This window comes from Aythya ferina (genome assembly GCF_964211825.1).
Source record: "Aythya ferina genome assembly, chromosome: 11".
In the NCBI taxonomy this organism is placed as follows: domain Eukaryota; kingdom Metazoa; phylum Chordata; class Aves; order Anseriformes; family Anatidae; genus Aythya; species Aythya ferina.
Window position 1 is genome coordinate 13,274,021 of NC_140307.1, and position 18,397 is coordinate 13,292,417.

General features: G+C 38.5%; 1 protein-coding gene and 1 long non-coding RNA gene across 8 annotated transcripts in view; one reads left to right on the top strand and one right to left on the bottom strand.

Moving 5' to 3' along the window:
• The window catches only part of PEAK1 (pseudopodium enriched atypical kinase 1), a 118,733-nt gene that overhangs the window by 78,146 nt on the left and 22,190 nt on the right, over nucleotides 1–18,397 (top strand). For 6 of the 7 annotated variants that reach the window (XM_084532717.1, XM_084532714.1, XM_084532713.1 and 3 more), the window contains 3 exons: nucleotides 1,901–5,164; nucleotides 12,263–12,379; nucleotides 14,319–14,515. In XM_084532717.1, coding sequence (XP_084388843.1) covers nucleotides 2,013–5,164; nucleotides 12,263–12,379; nucleotides 14,319–14,515 — 3,466 coding nt within the window. In that variant the 5' untranslated portion in view covers nucleotides 1,901–2,012. The remainder of the gene's footprint in view (nucleotides 1–1,900; nucleotides 5,165–12,262; nucleotides 12,380–14,318; nucleotides 14,516–18,397) is intronic. The other variant, XM_084532719.1, reaches the window with a different exon arrangement.
• The window catches only part of LOC311442952, a 42,429-nt gene that overhangs the window by 21,181 nt on the left and 2,851 nt on the right, over nucleotides 1–18,397 (bottom strand). The gene's annotated exons all lie outside the window — the stretch shown is intronic.

Below are 18,397 nucleotides of genomic sequence, written 5' to 3' on the forward strand. Positions count from 1 at the left end.
TCAGAGTTTTCCAGCGTAGGCTAGCCCTTTGCCAAAACACAGAGCAGTACGTGAGGAGACTGACAAAGTCAGACAAGTGTCAATTTTACTAATGATTTCTATTGTTTGCTTCACTAATGTAAACCAGTTGTGCCCGTGGTAAATTCCAGCATAAGTGTCCTGCTGTTACTAACCTCTGGCTTTAATTAAAGCTGCATCTTTAACTGAGTGGGTTTGGTACTACACTTTCAATGTACCTATGTGAACAGTAAGTATATTTTTATCCAAAGCCTGTAAAAATATAAAATTACTGATCTATCAATGCCTGCATTAGCAGAAGCAGCAACAGAGAGCTTCTTTCACCTCAGTAAAATGTCAGATCATTTCTGAGTTATGCAACAACAATGAAGAGACCAGAGATGTGGTTTTGGCTTAGAAGGCTTAAAATCTTCAGGCATTAATTCATAAACCACAAATCTGGGATACTCCAATGACTGTGAAGTATAACAGATTCATGCCTGATTTTTACTCAAGGTTGATCATTTCAGGAAAAAAGACAACTCATTTTGAAATAGATTTACAATTATATTTCAATTGTTTTGGCGGGGGGTGGGGTTAGGTGGAAAAGCTACTTGTGAAACAAATCAGGAACTAAAAGTCGTCCATAGCTTTGTTTTGAGGATATAAGAATGGTTTATTGCCACTATAGCAAGCTAAAGAAGAAACTGACTTTCTATAAAGGCTGCCCCAGCATTTTAGCTGATTTTTCAGCATAAAGTCCAGCCTGTCTTGTCAAACAAAGTATCTGTCTAGTTATAATTTGACTCTGCTGAAAAAGTGCTTAAATGGCAGAGTTTGGAATTGGTTGAACATATTTTGCCACTTAAGCTCAGCTCATTCAACATTTGAAGCTAAAACGAGTGATCTAAATTGCATTTGATAGAGTAAAGTATATTCTTTTACTTTCTTGTCACACATTTAAATGGTTATTTTGAAGACAATATGCAATAATCCTTGGTTTTATGTCCTTTTCCTGGCATGTGATTTATTGGGCAAAAATTAAGGTCAATGGTCCTGAACTAGTCAAGAGAATTACTCTATGTTCTCAGTCATTGCCATTTTTCTCTCTCTGCTCTGAGTAATGTAGGGCTTCACTGACAAAGTTTTAATTCTTTATGTCCGAGAAGAATATTTGCCACATTTTTTTGCATTTCATCTAAGCAGCGCGGTGGTGTAATCTGGCAGGCAGCTAAGCACCACACAGCCCTCATTCACTGCCCCTTCAACTTCTGCCTCACAGTGGGATAGGGGAAAGAATTGGTAATTGGAGGGGAAAAAAAGGTAAAAACTCATGGGTTGAGAATAAGATGGTTTAACAGGACAGAAAAGGAAGGGAAAACAATGATAAAAGAATTTGCATCTCAAGTGGTGCACAATGCAGTTGCTTACCACCTGTTGTCCGATGCCCAGCCTGTCCCTGAGCATCATCCCCCCAGGTTTTATTGCTCAGCACATGGCATGGGACATCTCTTTGGCCAGTTGGGGTCAGCTGTTCTGGTTTTGTCCCTTCCCAACTCCTTGTGCACCCCCAGGTACCTCACTGGCAGGGCAGTATGAGAAGCTGAACAGTCCTTGACTCAGTGTAAGCACAGCTCAGCAACATCTAGAACATCCGTGTGTTACTGGCATTATTCTCAGCCTAAATACAAAACATGGCACCATACCAGCTACTAAGAAGAAAATTAACTCAATCCCTGCTGAAACCGGGACTGTGGTTTTGTAAATTTAAGTAAAAAGAGCTTAAGGCATCAGCAAAGGGCTACTTGGTTTTTCTGAGTTGTTGTTAGCGGTATTCAAAAAAGTATAAAGATCATCCTGTTTTTTCCCCATTCTTATCCTCCTTCTCTCTTTTGTGTTTCAGAATGATCACTGCTCAAAACAGTAGCCATACCAAGGGAACAAAGAGGAAACACATGAATGAAATTCTGACCATGCACTGAACAGCACAGCATCAAGCGCAAAGCTCTGGGAAAATGTCTGCTTGCAACACTTTCACTGAACACGTCTGGAAACCTGGTGAATGTAAGAACTGCTTCAAGCCAAAAAGCTTGCATCAGTTACCCCCAGTATCTGAGAAAAAAACCCTCTCGCATGGCAATCTGAAAACCAACGCAAACCAAAGTAACAGCCATCGTGGTGGAAACAAAGGAAACTTCCGACCGCCTGTGGCAAAGAAACCCACAATAGCTGTGAAGCCCACCATGATGGTGGTAGATGGGCAGGGTGTATGTGGCGAAATCAGCGCGACGGATCAGTGTGAGAACAAATCGGTGCCCCCAGGCTGGAACCGAAACAAAGCTGTCTTGAACAAAAAACCACTGAACAATAATAATGAAGATGAAATTGAAGGTTATAGCCATGTTCACAGGCCTTATGGCAACAACGATGGTGTAGGTAAGATACCAAATAATAATAATAATGGACTGACAGAAGTTTTGAAGGAGATTGCAGGTTTGGATACCACACCTCAGCTAACTGGAAATGAAATGAACTCTAGAGAAACCTTCTTGGGAAGAATAAATAATTGTTATAAAAGATCATTAGAAAGAAAGATCCCTCCAAGCTGCATGATGGGTGGAATGAAGGATTCGCACAGTAAGCATGTTATTCTGAGTGGAAGCACTGAAGTAATAAGTAATGAAGGTGGACGTTTCTGTTACCCTGAATTCTCCAGCGGAGATGAGAGTGAGGATGACACGTTTTTTGGCAGCATGCAGGAAGAGCATGAGAGCTGGGATGAAAGTGATGAAGAGTTGCTAGCAATGGAAATTCGTATGAGGGGCCAACCTCGCTTTGCTAATTTTCGTGCTAACACCCTGTCTCCTGTTCAGTTCTGTGTTGACAAAAAATGGAACACTGTGCCCCTTAGGAACAAGTCTCTTCAGCGGATCTGTGCAGTCGATTACGATGATAGTTATGATGAAATTTTAAATGGTTATGGGGAAGAGACTGTGATTCTTTACGGGCAAGAGAGCATGCAGAGCATGGTATCTTCTGATTCTACATCTCCTGATTCTTCGTTGACAGAAGAGTCTCGTTCTGGAACAACCAGCAGTTCTTCACAGAAACTCTGTAATGGAGGATTATCTCCTAGCACTCCTCAGGACCTCAAATTGATCGAACCAGAATATGAAAGTCTCTGTGTTAGTCAGCAAGTGAAGGATGCGTCAAAAGCTTCCAGAAATATTCCAAAGAGCCTAGAAACCCACAAGGCAGTCCTTGCTCTTCGACTGGAAGAGAAAGATGGCAAAATTGCTGTACAGACTGATAAGCAAGAGAATAAAAGTTCTTCAGATGTTACTGGTCAAGCTGTAACTATCAACTTGGTGCCTGTGGAAGAGCAAGCTAAACCTTACAGGGTGGTGAACATGGAACAACCAGTTTGCAAGCCATATACTGTAGTGGATGTATCAGCTGCCATGACCAATGAATGTAAAGAGAGTCCAACTGAAACCTCAGAAACCAAAAATGCATCATCTAACCCAAGTTCACCAGTAACTCCAGGCACGCCTATTGCATCCTCTGCAGCATCACCTGCTCGAGTCAATGCTAATCTGAAAAAATCCAGTGCAATCAGATATCAAGAAGTGTGGACTTCTAGTACTAGTCCAAGACAGAAGATACCTAAGGTAGAGTTAATTGCTAACAGCTCAGGACCTTCTGTTCCTCCCAGGAAGACAAGCCACAAGTCAGCTCCTACTTCGCCTACAGCTACAAACCTTTCCTCAAAAACTATCCCAGTTAAGTCTCCAAATTTATCTGAGATAAAATTCAACAGCTACAATAATGCTGGCATGCCGCCTTTTCCTATTATCATTCATGATGAGCCCACTTATGCTAAGAGTTCCAAAAATGCTATTAAAGTTCCTATTGTAATCAATCCAAATGCATATGATAACCTGGCTATCTATAAAAGTTTTCTAGGGACCAGCGGAGAGCTATCCATCAAAGATAAAACTACCAGTGTAATAAGCCACACATATGAAGAAATAGAAACAGAAAGCAAAGTGACTGAAGCTATAGGGAGCAAACCCAGTGAATTTTCCCAAGCGAAGGGGGTAACTAATAACACTGAATGCAGGCTGGGTTCTGTGGCTCAGAAGGTCCAAGAGTTTAACAGCTGCCTCAGTAAAAGTCAGATATCACCACAGAGAAGTCATAGTTCTGACCACAGCTCCCCATCAAGAATTCAAAAGACAACCCAAGAGCCAGCAGATGTGACATTGGAGGCTTCTGCTGGCAACAGCAGTAGAGAGAATGCAAGCACGGTGCTTTCACAGATTGTGGCTTCCATCCAGCCTCCGCAGTCTCCGCCAGAAACGCCTCAGTCTGGACCCAAGTCTTGCAGTGCAGAAGAACTGTATTCCTTACCCCCTGATGCAGATGCTACTAAAAACACCCTGGTACGACCCAAATCTCTTTTTACATCACAGCCTGAAATAGAGCCATCCAAGACAACGGAAAACACAGCCATTAAAATGCAGAAAGATACGCTATCACAGCCGGTCGCCACCCATTCTCCAAAACCAGTGAGAGGCACCCCAAATACTACAAGTCCCAAAACAGAGCAAGCACCGCCATTTCCTCCTCCACGGTCCACATCTTCACCCTATCACGCAAGTAACTTGTTGCAAAGACATTTCAGCAACTGGACCAAACCAAATAGTCCCACCAGGTCAACGGAGGCTGAGTCAATCCTTCATTCGGAAGGTCGACGAGCTGCTGACGCAAAACCCAAGCGCTGGATATCGTTTAAGAGCTTCTTCCGCCGCAGAAAAACTGATGAGGAGGAAGACAAAGAGAAAGAAAGAGAAAAAGGAAAATTGGTGGGTCTTGATGGAACTGTAATACATATGCTCCCTCCTCCTCCAGTTCAGCGTCATCAGTGGTTCAGCGAGGCAAAATCAGAGACCAGTGAGAAGCCATCAATTGTTTTCATGTATAGGTGTGATCCAGCACAGACTGAACCAAAGGTTGACCAGCAATACAAGAGTGGAGTGGAGTCTGCTATTGCTGATGCACTAGCAAAAGACAAAGGAGAAATACAGGAAAAGTCTCCGGAGAGCTTGGAACAGAAAATAATGAGCCATTCATCACCACCTCTGATTCCGAAGAAAATCCCCAGGTAATCCGCTTGTCTTTTTATTCATTCAGCTGTGAACTGCATTGTATGTACTACCAAAAAGGGAAGAAATCAAGGGGTCTTATTAAGTGTAATTTTTTTCCAAATATATTTATTTTAGGTATCTTAAAGTATATTCTAAAAATCTTTGCTTTATATTGGATATCAGAAAGAATCAAAAAAAAAATTACTGGGAACAGTAACTGCTATTTGGAGTTGGTATTTGCAGGTTCATAATACATTGTGATAGTTATGTTCCATTGAATCAGATTTTCTTGAATTTCTAGTTAAAGAAATAGTTCTTATGTTATAGGAGAGCTAAATAATTCCTCTGTGGAAATAGAAGGCTACTATTTAAAAGAAGAATAGAAGTTAAAAGATCTGTGACGCATAAAAGGTGGTGTGCTAACTTTATCTCAGATACCCATGAAAACAAGATAGGCTAATTAACTTGATGCTACACTGCAACATCACTGCTGCACTCCTAAAATAAGCCATGTGAAAAGTAATAATAGAATTAAATTATCTATAAAATAATAAATCTACATTTTGCAAGGCCTTTAGTAATGAATATACGCTGCCCCCTAACAGTACTGGATTCAGCAGAGCCCATTGCTCCATTTCTGCCTGACAATTTTGTTCAGTGATTTCATTTTTAGTATTTTTTAAATCATAATTTGCTAAAATCATGTGTTGTTTTCTCTAGGAATATTTGGTCAGATTATTTATCTTACTCTATAAATCCCAAGTAGTTGAATGTTTTAGGTCTTGGTTTAAAGGCCTGTTTATTCCATTCTCAAGGATACACATGCTTTTTTGAATGTCTCCAAACACAAAGAAATGTGCTTGTTCCAGATACACGTTGTTTTCAATGCACCACAGAGTTCCTACAGTGCATGGCAGTGCATAACCTAGGGTGCTGGAGATATTCATTGCAGGCTACAGCGTGGGCATAGTATGCATTTCACTGAGTATAGACCACAGCTGTAGATGTATTAGACTAGGTCTTCTAAGGTTATTATACAAACTGATTCCAAAATAACTTCATATTTGCATTATTTGATTAATTGCAACAATAACCTACTGGTAGGAAATTCAATTTTTTTTCAACTTTATCACCTATGTGGGAATTTCACAAATGTATCATGGAAAAAAAAAAAGTTCTCTATTGTCTTGTCTGTTAAGTAAATCACAGTGACTTTTAGTTAAATGTTTTAAACTGATGAAAAATGACCATTGCATGGAGTGGAATTAAATCCCTTAATATCACATCTTGGGAAGAGTGGTATAGCATTCTCATGGAGGTCAGGACTACTTTCAGATTGTTTGCCCTTTGTCAGACCTGGAACCCCTTGGGGTGTTACGCTGGTGATAGGGTTTATCATAGTATGATGTAAAGCTGGTTTCTGTAGGTTTCAATTTGAATTAATTGCCCCCAAATACAGTGCATATTACAGTTTAAGGCTGAAGACTGTGAAGAATGTACCCAGGGCTGGAATAACTCTTGACAAGAGACTAGTCTCTTTAGACTTACTCTAAATTAAATGGGGAGAAGTAGGCAGCTTTAGAGAACAAGTTAAAGAATCAGGAAAATTTGTGCGCTCAGTTGTCCCTACAGTGGAACACATTCTCTGCATTATCTCCAGGGAAACCTGAAGAAAGTGACTTTGTGTCAACATCTTTCCAGCAGCCTTACTGAATATGTTGCCATCAGCAGGTTCGCTCACCCTCTTGTGCAGTTTGTGTGGTCACCTCTGGTGAACAGACTGGGGAAGTGATCCAAGAAAAAGTAACTGCAGAGGTACTTTTCAGCCAGATTAATTCTCTGATCTCACAAGGGAAGACAGAAGGGAGAAGCAGCTGATCTCAGTGGTAAACAGCTGTAACAAACTGATCGTTGGCACTTGTTCTTAGACTACCCTAGAGATGGTGCTGTTATCCTGTTTTGTATTTTCCACTGTTACTGGACTCCCTTTGGCCCTTACTATTGAAGGCAGTTGGTCATGTCCCATCTGACTCATTTATTCCAAAAAGTATTTTTACTTTTAATTTTTCTGCAAGTCATGGTGATATTGGCTAAAATCATATCTCACCATTTTTCCTGGTGCAAATCAGAATTCTCTGAATGCTAGAACTGGAATTTCTTCTTCCTAACAATATTGTTCCGTGGTAAATTTCTAAAAATTAAAAAATAAAAGTAAAAAATGAAATACTGAGAAATACATTGTTAGAACACTAGGGAGTGGATTATATTTTTTATTACCTTGGTGCAATTTAAAGCCTTAAAGTAGTTTTGTTTTTTTACTTAATTTTAAATACTGTTGAAGAGACAGAAAGAAACCTTAGACTGCCAGAAAATGAAGGAATTTAGTTAAAGGGTTTTGACTTCTCTTTTTAATATTCCAGTAGGTGAGAATCAGGGTTGTCAACTGCCATTTTTGCACATGCAGGAGACATAACAGGTGATGCTATACTTGTTTTGTGTTAACTCATCAGATGTTATTAAGAGGTTAGTTTAGTGTTAATTCAGGCTAAGATACATGTATGTGCCTGGAAAATACTTTTTAAATCTTCGATTAAGCTTGCAGAGGCATAGAGGAAAACTGGAGAGATGTAGATAGCAATCAATGAACGTGACACTTGCCTGAGAATGCCAACACAAGTAAGCTCACTGAAAAAAACAAACTGATGACCTGGAAAATAAGATAAGCTTTAAAAATGTCAGATTACTAGGGGATCTTGAAAGTAATTTAAATGAATATACAGTATTTCTTTACTTTGCAATGGATTACAAAGCTGCTAGAGATTGATAACATAACCACAAAACAGGTCTGAAGGTATTTAAAGTTATCGCCAAGAAAGGTCAGTTCATCCCTTTGAACAGCACCAGCAAAAGGCACAGTTGTTTGGAAAGCTGAAAACTGTATCAAAGAACTTGGTATCGTTTTATCCATGCGGTAGTTTCTTTCTGTTTAGAGCCAGGTTGCATATAAGGTGGTTCCAAAGGAGATAGCAAATACTAATGTATTAACTGTACCAAAAATTTGTAGATGGATTAGTTTTTGCTAAAAATCAGCAATAATGTCAGCCGTATTGTAATTGGAATGGAAACGAGGCGTTCTCAGAACTCTTGGGGTTCATGTTTTATGATACAGAAGGTCTTGCCAGGCAAATGCTAAAACTGACCTCTACAACGGTAACATTTTTGGCCTAAGCCATTGTCAGTGATGAAGGTGGTGTGGCACTTGGTGGAATCCACACAAAAGTTTAGGAAAGAAAGGATCTTCCTATTGCTCAAAGGCTTTGTTTTCTGGTAGATCAGATTCTTGTTACAGGAGTTTCACAAGATAAAGGTTTCTTCCTCATTGAGAGATCATTGCTTACACCCAGGAGCAACTTTTTAGATTGAGCCATTTCCTAAAAGAAAACTGCAGCCCTGCCTTCTGATTCTTCCTTTTCTACCTTCATAAACCATATTAGACCTGAACTAAAACATTTTGGCACCTTTTCTAGATTGCATTGCCTTTGTAAATCAAGGTACAAGTGCATTGTGCACAGCCATTTCCATTTCATTTACATACTCAATTGAGTAGTTTCCTTTCATAGCTACAAGTCACCATAACTTTTCTTTATAGACTCTTTGGGCCAGAGTTGGATGAATTAAAGATAAAATTGCATGTTTACTTGAAATACTTGAAGTAATGAGGTCTGCATATGCATTCCACTCTGGTTTAGGTAAGAAGGCATTTCTTCATAGCTCAAGTTGGGATCATGAATCTAATTCCTAAACTGACGTTAACTTTGTCAGTAGGACTTGAAACTAACCTGGCAGTCAACAGGCATGAGTTCTGTTGACCCATAGATAGAAAAGATCGCTATCCTGTTTTATCTTCCAAAATGAGTGAAACATCTATTATGTCTATAGATGTATATGTTTTGAAGATTTGTTTTTAAACATTTTCCTTAAAAAAGTATACTTGTACATCAGCAATTTGGGTTCTTTTAAGGCTATTATTTGTGAAAATAGCCAATGGGTGTTTTACTGGGCATGTTAATGGGTTCTATACGTATCAGAGGGCAGCAATATCAAAGCTTTTGATAATGTTGTATTATCCTTCAAATCTTACCCCAGTGCCACTCTTGTTATACAAATAATTTTAAGATTTAATATCACTGTAAGGATATGTTTTAAAAAAGAGTCCTCCTTTCCAGTTTGCAGGACCCCTTGTACTGGTTTTAAACTAAGGTTCTCACCTGAATCTAAAACCTTTTAAACATAGCTTGCATAAATTGGTGGGGAGAATTCAAGGATGTTTTTGCTGAAAATAAAGCTTTTTCTTAAGCAAGCCTACTGAAGTGGAAGGAATTTCTACCCAGAAAGCTCAGGTAGAACTATCAACTCTCCCTTCCCCCTGAATCTACCTTTATTTGCTTTTTCTAGGTATCAGCAAGGTTTATTTACTTTAGTCAAGTGCCCAACAATGTTTTATAAGTGTTAGCCACCTACCTCACCTTGTTTCATCAGGGAAAAATTGCCATAAGACTCTTTCCCCAGAACAACTATAAGCTAAGAGATTCAGAATTTATGTACGTTCAGTAAGTGAAAAGTTAGATGAAGTTTTATGTGAAGAAGATTTTTGTAAGTCTTGAGAACAGTTAAAGAACCAAGTGGAAGCGATTTTATTGTTCGTTATTTCATAAATTTAGATGGAGATGGTAAATCGTGCATTATTGTTCTTAACTTCTCCAATACAGTCTGTAAAATGGAAAGACTGAAAACATAAAATTGATAAACAATTTTTATAATGTGCAGTTAATCTGCGGAACTTGTTGCCATTTTTTTCGCTGACACTAAAGCGCTTAGCAGGATGTCTTTCCTGGATTATGAAATGTATTCCCATTATCCATGCCAACATTGCATGATAAAAGATTTTTAAAATAATAATAATGGAATATCAATTCTCATGCTTCAGGAATAAGCCAACTTCTGTATAATCGGAATTAGGAATAAATTTTATGGCTTAGTTATTACGAACGGCCAGTTGGTGAAGTTTCTTTCACTTTCCTCTTGACTATGTGTGGCTAATAAGGGTGGAGAAACTGAACTGTGTGAGCCACTGGAAAGGGTTTTCTATGCCCGTAGTGTGTTCTGATTTAACCCTGAGCACTGATCATCCCTGCTCAGTGTTTTGCAAAAACGCAGGGGTCTGGGTTCTGAATGAAAGTTCCTCTGTAAGGTGGCCTTTTACCACCTCCCAAGCCATTAACCTCTCTGCATTTTTCCTCAAGCATTATTCAATAAATTTATGCTTTATTTTTTAGCTTTATTAGCTTAAAACCGGTAGGGCCTGAGGGAGTCTCAAAGGGATCTCTTTGAAACTAAATATGTCTACAGGTTCCACAGATGTCTTGTATAAAAGAAAAATATTTTTCTTTATCAGGCTCTATCAGGCTGTATGACTACCATTGGTTATTGCTTTGTTGATGTCCACTTGGTGGAGTAGACATCAGAGGAGATCAGAGTCTGAGCAGGCTCTGAGGCCATGTCAGCTCTTTTCTAAGTTTCCGTCATGAATTTCTGCCACTTGGGCTTAAGTGCTGCCTTAACAGAACTGTACTGCCTCAGCTTGGCCTTGAGATCTGACCCTACTGCAGGAACACAGTTTCAGAATCACTCTTTTCAAGTATTTCACCTCTTTATTGCCCTTATATTCATTGCTGTTTGTTTAGTAATCACTCTGATTGAGAAGGTGTGCACTGAACAGAGGAAAATATAGGTCACACAATAGCTGTAATTCCACTGTCCTTATAAAAAATAACATACTGCACGGTCTGCTTTCCGGATTCTTACTATTCCAAAAGATTAAGTAAAGTTTTAGACCACATCATCTTCCAAAAACTGGAGGAGGGTAACCTGAGGGAAGAAGTAGAGGCATTTGACCCCGTAGAAGACTGCTTTTAAAATGATTTTGAGCTTGTACACATGTGAATCACAAGCATATGAATTCAGGGGCATGTTATCTGAAGGACAGTCCTTTTTAATGCAGGCTTTTTGCTATGCATAATTCAGCTTCTTCGGAAAGCAAATGTGCTCTCCGTGTATGGAGGGCTTCTCTGTCTATTACCTGGACGTTGTTTAGTTTCAGCCACATGTGCTCAAGGAGCAGAGTTCTCGAAGGTAATTAATTCATTTTCCCTGAAGTTTCTTTCCGAAATAAGAAAGGGAAAAAAGAAAAGGGCTTGGACGGAGCAGACTGTGCCCACGATGACAGAAGCTAAATATGTGCTCTTACGCACGGCATCAAGGAATCCACCCTGGCAAAATAGCTATAAATATCCCAAATAAGGAGATAGCTTCAGTATCATTTGCAGTCAACAAGGAGATATACATTTATACAAAATGGGGCTTAAATGGTTCTAATCTCAAAGAAGGGCTTGTTTATCAGCTGCTCTGTCTGCTTTTCTCAGACGCTAATATATTTTTTAACTGTTTAGACTACTGCATGAACAAAAGCAATTGTTCATTTGGTCCCTGTAGCTTAATGAGTGAGGAGGTTTTCCCCTTTTGTTCTCTCTGTGTTATGTCAGAGATGATTACAGGTTGGCTTTTTTTTGCTTGTTGAGTCAGTACACCCTGTATGTGTGCTTGATCTCAGGATCTCTCCCAGTTCACTGTTAAGCTACATGGAAGCATTTCCTCACCGATTTCATGGCCTGACATCTTTTCTTTGTAGCTTAATATGTATTTATTTCAGACACTAAAATGGGTTGGATCCAGGTTCAAGATGTCCCCTTACTTTTAACAGCAGGCTAGTCTAAGTGCTTCAAACCTCTCTGGGAATTTGAACCTCCTTTTCCGTAGCTAATTACCATGACTAAGACCATAGTTGTCATACCAAAACAGTGATGTAGCAGTGTGTGACCTGTTTTTCATCCACGAAGGCAGTGGAAGAGTTAAGAGGGCAGGGCTGTAACCAAGTGGTGTCCCGGGGCGCTTTGGCAAGCCCCTGGACCAACCCCCTAAGGTAAACATTAAGGTGCAGTAGGTGTATCACTCTGTGCAGAGTTCAGCCTGTTGCTTACAGCTTGCACAACTTGTAGCACATCAGAACACTGTGGAATCAATGGCTCGCCAGAGTTTCAAGACATGATTAAAAGACTCAAGAAGGCCCTGAAAGAATTTCCTTTAATGGGGAATTGTGTGAGTGAGTATAGTGGGTGAGTTGTTTTTTTTTTCTTTCTTCCTTTGTAGCTGTTGGTTTACGTTGTTTGGCAAAATGCTTTTGAGCTTAGGTTTAGTGTATGTGCTTGCATGTGTCTCGTATGGAGAATGGGTCTGTTCTGTACCTCACCAATCGATACTAAAAAATTACTTTGAAATGTGATTATTCTGGTATGTGGCAATGACAGAACCATAAAGCTAATAGAAACTATTTTTTTCTGAAAGAAAATGTTCTTATTGAGGAATGCAGGTAACTGTATGATTCACATCAACTACGGGTTTTTAGTTTAATTTCTCATCAACTTAAGAGCCTTTTCACTGCTTATATTTATGTATGCTTTACTCTGAAATTGTCTTAGGTTAACTCTTTAATGTGGATATATTTAGGGCACTTGGAATGTTCTTCACACCATTGCTATGCATGGTACTAAAAATGAACAAAATTGTTAATGCTGATTAAAGACTACAGCTATTTGAAGTCATGCCATTTTTTCTCCTTTACTAACAAGTTCTAATGAGTTTTGTTTGTATCAGCCTGCAGTTAAAATTCATGAGTCTGAGAGTAGAAACAGCATGTGTGTGCTGCACCGTACACGGGGTCTTGTGTTATGCAAACTATTGGCATGTTGTAATCTTTGAAGTCTGTTTGGGATTGCTAGAAGACCGTGTACCAGGATTTTCAGTAGTTTGGTTTTAGATTAGAATAGAAAGACCTATGCCTGTAATGTATGTTAACTCTTTGGGGATATTATCTCTCTTCCCACCTATAAGGATTTGTATCATGGAAACTCAGCTGCTCTGCCTGTTTAAAAAAGCACAATTTTTGTTTCTATTTATCATAAGTTGTCTTGTTTTAAATCTGTACCATGAAAATTAAACACCTGTACAGATATCACTTGTGGCGACCATCTTTTTGGAGGAAGTGCCTCACCCCTATCCCTTCTGGAAGTCACAAATACTTAAAAATGTTGCCATTCTATTAGAGCAGACTGGAATAATGAGAACTAGTGAATAGGACATATGCTCTTGAGATTTGGCTATAATCAGTATTTGTTTCTGTCAATGAGAGAGCATAAAGGCATGGAAATATTTTTTGTCTCTCTGACATGTTTTATCTGGCACGTTATTGATAATTGCTGCTGTGTTTTCAACAGGACTTTTTTAAGCCTGAACAGGGTATTTTTTAATATATTATGCAAAATTTTTAAATCGTACTGCTGTAAATATACACAGGAAGCTGATTGAATCCATGATGTTCACAGTTCTGCGCTATAAGTAATCATAGTTCGATTAAAACACCATAGCTAAGAGCAAACACAGAGGAATGTCTTCATGGCTTTCTGTGGCTGCCCTAATACATTAGCAGATGGATTTTAGTCTTGGAGAATTTTATATGGGAAACAGATTACTAGGTTAAATGGGCTACTGATCTGTTTCCCAAAGTGTCAGTTTCCCAAATCCTACCAGTATATGAAAATGTATCATTAAAATGATACGCATTTTTTAAGACTTACAGTCCCCTGGCTATACCCTGGTACTTTTGATTAAGCTAAATCTGTTTTCATTGGTAAAAAGCACCTTAATCCCTGCTGATGTTCTATGAGTTCTACGCATGTTTTATGCAGAATCATTCCTGTGTACATATGCTGATTGTAGCCAGCTGGAAAACATTTTATTATCCTTTTTTTTTTTTTTTAATGAAAGGTATGAACTATTGCTACTGTTTGAGTCAAAAGTTGTTTCTTCTTATTAAGAAGAATAAATATTTTAGAAAGTTATTCTTAAAAGGGGCTGAGGGGAGCAAAAAGGTTATTTTTTTTATTTCATTCCCTCTACTAAAGATACAAAATGGAAAATCGAAAATCCGGTGTTTTGCCATTAGGATCTAGTGTACATAGCTTTGATCTCCAGGTGATTTTGTTTTGTTTGTTTCAGCCAAGTGCCCGATGACACGACACTGGAGGATTTGTCCCCTCGTGTTCCTAGAGCCGTGTTTGTGAAGCAGGACAATGGCGGCAGCGCCTCGGTCATACCTGTATCAACTGTCCGTGTCCCGCTGGGGGAGGAAGACAAAGAAGAAGCTTCACAATCTCCCGACTTAAATCCTTGCAGTGCTACATACAGCAACTTAGGTAAGTGTATACTCATAGAGAAAAATGTAAGTTAGATCAAAATTTGAGTATCTTTCTAGGCTGTGAAGTACCTTGTCTTTGTAATTTCTCAGTATGCTTTCACAAAGTTAGTTCTTAGACACACTTCTTTAGTGTCTATAGAAAATTAAATTCTCTTGACTCATTCTGACAGATACAACCAAGAAAGTGAAGATTCAGCAAACACAAAGGTTTTCTTTTCTATGATGTTAAAACTATGTCCAGGCAGTCTTTTAATTGCCCTTAGTGATAAATATCTCAGAGAAGCTTTTCAGAGACACATTGTTTCATCTATTTGGAGGATTTTTTTATCAAAAAGCAGCTTTAAAATACAGACTAAATTATCTAATGCTTTTAGAATTATAATTGGATTTCAGTATTTTTCCAAGCAGCATAAGATAGGACTTTTTATTTTATTTCATCAGTAACTGTTAAATATACTTGCAGTCCTCTTTTGTTGACTAAAATCTTTCTTGTCCTAGTTTCAGAATTTACTTTTGCTCTTTCAGAAAAGTTTAAAATAGGAATATCCCAAAGGTACTGCACAATCTATTCAACTATCGCCGAATTCCAGAATCATATGAAGAAGGTGCATGTATGAATGCAGCCCTTCTCTGGAATACAAGTGAACAAGACAAATAAGCATCTCCCAATATTGTGAGCCTCCTGTTCTGAAGCATTTTGATGTGGAGTACTGTGAATTTAGGAGTGTCTATAGCCAGGTCTTCTAGAAGGGCAAAAATCCCTCATCTATTTATTTTCAAGAATGTGTAAATACAAGTTTTTCAGTAAGGCTCCAATCATGCAAGCATACTGGCACATTAAGCATTTGGACGAGAACAAACTGACTGCATTGAGATGGCTCACAAGTATAAGTTTGGTATATCCACACATGTTTGAGGGATTGAGGTCCATGGTTTTAAACCCTCAGGTGCATACGTTCCTTAGACATTTAGCAATATTGTTGATTTTTTTTGTTTAAATGTGAGTTAGTGGTTGACATGTAGTGTGTTCTGATAATAAAGCATGAATTAGGTTTAAATTTATTGTTTGGATAGAATAAAGAGGAAAATATCCTGCCCAAGAATTATAGGAACATCTACCAAGAAATTGTAACTCAAGAAGAACTAAAATTTAGACCTTTATGGTGGAATTTAGACCTAATGAATTAATGAATTTAAATTAGGTCTTTAATGAATTAAAAGACCTAATGAATTATTTTCCGTTCATTGTGATATATGTATATGTGTGTATCTATATATTTTCTGTATTTATGACATACCTACATTACAGATACAGTCCAGACAGTAGATCTAGCTACACCAAATCTATTTAAAACCTGATTAGCCCATGTTCCTAATTAGACTGATACATAAAAGGATGAAGTTTTTATGGCTTCTACTATATAATTTAATGTGTGAAATACCACTTATTTCTTGTGGTGAGATTGCTGTTTTGTAGCCGTAGTGCTCCTGTGGTGAAGGGATTACTTGCATTTCATACCCAAAGCAATGACATTGTGAGTGTTTTATTTAAATCTTTACTCAGTTTAGCTCGCTTTTCTCCTGCAAGATATTACCTTGATGGCAGCTGCTTCAACACAGCTAATGCGCTTCCATTTGTAGACCTCCCACAGTATCTCACAAAGTGGGAGTAGTAAACTCATGGGAAATGTAATAACACATCATTAAACACTGGAACAGGTTACCCAGAGAAGTTGTGGAGTGTCTGTTTGTAGAGATGCACAAAACCCAACTGGCCACGATCCTGGGCAGTCTGCTCCAGCTGACCCTGCCTGCCTGAGCCGTGGGTGGGGGCACTCGAGCACCTCAACATGTTCCTTTCAGCCTAAGAGTTTTTGTGATTCTGTGATCACTTCTGTCAGCATTATTCCTCTGTGTGAATGTTCCTTTGTAAAACCATACAAAACTCTGAAGCCTTTGTGTTTTATTCAAACTCTTACCCTCCTCTTTGGGTCTTTTTCAGACTCACTGTCACCAGAGTAAGTTTTAGATATGAAAGAGTTAAATGAACTTTTAGTCTCTTTTTGGTCTGGCTTGGCAAGCTTGCTGCTAGTTGTTAAAAGCAATGCTACCCTAAATGGCACTGAGTTCTCTGGCTGCTGTTCAAACTTTTTTCTGGTTTATTCGAGCAAGCTCACTTTCTAATTCAGATAGCTATCAAGAAATGACTAGGTAGGGACACAGAGTAACTCCTACTTGTTCTCACATCGTACATCACCCAAGCAACAAAATCATCCACTTTGTACAGTTAACAAAAACCGATGTGTTTAACTGAAAGAAAGGATAGTAAGAAAAAATGTAAGATAACCAAGTTGGATTACATTTGCCTTTTGCTTCAGCTGAAGTTGTATCTACAGTTACCTTTTTATGGTTACATACTACAGTTTGTGTAGTACTTTGGAAAATATATCGTGAACATAGCAATTTGCAGCATAATGCGCAAGATTGACTTTTTAAATACTATTTTAATACATACCTGTATCTTATTTTATGGAAAGGCAGCCAATATTATATCCTTAGTTTGATAAATGTCTCATCTTCAGTTGTGACACATTACATGAAATGAAAAGCTTGCTAAGTTTCCATCTGTAGTCAGGTACTAGTTTATAGCAGGTACAGCCCTCAAGTGTGTTTGGTTTTGGCCCTCCCCAGCTCTCACAGTTGTCCCAGCAGCAGTTTATGGTCCTGTCCACAATTACTGAAACTGTGTCAGCAATTACTTGTCAGGTACCAAATGGCAGATGCAAAACTTGAGAAAGCTCATTTATAAAATAGGAGCTATAATTGTTATTTCATCTAACATGTCAAATCATATGTTTAGGAATTAAAAAAATGCAGGCAAGCCTTACAAGATAGGGGATTCTCTTCTGAGAATCAGATACAACATAAAAGATGGGATTTTGAGGAAATAGGAACACCCATCATGATGATAGGATAAAAGAGCTCAGGATGTATAAACAGGAGGACACTTCAGTCAGAGTAGAGAGGTTATGTGTGTCTCATTTTTACCACACAGCTGCCATGACCACTGTCAAGCCCTGGTGATCACAGTCGAAGAACATTCAAAAGAAATTGTAGGCTCTAAAGAAAAGCTTTGAAAAGGCCTCGCTTTGTGACAGGCACTTCGTAGTGACAGATTCTAGAAGCTGGATCTGTTCAGCTTAGCAAAGAAACAGTCTGATTGGTCTTGATCATGGTCTGGGTAGTCATGTGGTGAGCAGACCTGTGATGAGGGATACCTTTGGTATCAACAAACAACAGACTAAATAAAATCCAGAGCAGCCAGTTGAATCTCAAAGTAGAAACACACAAATGTTCAAACCTGTAAGGTGGGACCTGGATGTTTCTGTTTTAAGGTGTGCCCATAATTGTAACAGAAGTAAATTCAGGTAAGCCCTGTGGTTTATGATAAGGGAGGCAATGAACTAGATGATTAAAATCCTTTCGTTGACAAATCTTTAAGTTTTTCTTGTTTAAAATTCATTACGGAAATTGACTTGATTGAATTTGCATCACTGTAGGTAGGTTAAAATATTCTAAATATATTCCGAGTAGCATTTCTATCCTTTAAAAAAGAATAGGTGGTTTCATTATCAACTATTTTACTCATTGCACCTAAAGAAAAGGGGAAAAAAGAGGCTAAGTTTCTCAGTTTTATGTTTGCTGACACTGGAAAAAATAACAAATCACAGCATGTACATGGAGTATTGCCTCAGTCAGTAAGTCCATACAGGGCAGTGTACTTCAGCAAGGCTATAAACAAGGTGATGAAGTCATTGTTGACTAAAACTGGATGGTTCAGTGACAAACGGTCATTACAGAATCCACGTGATGCATTTTA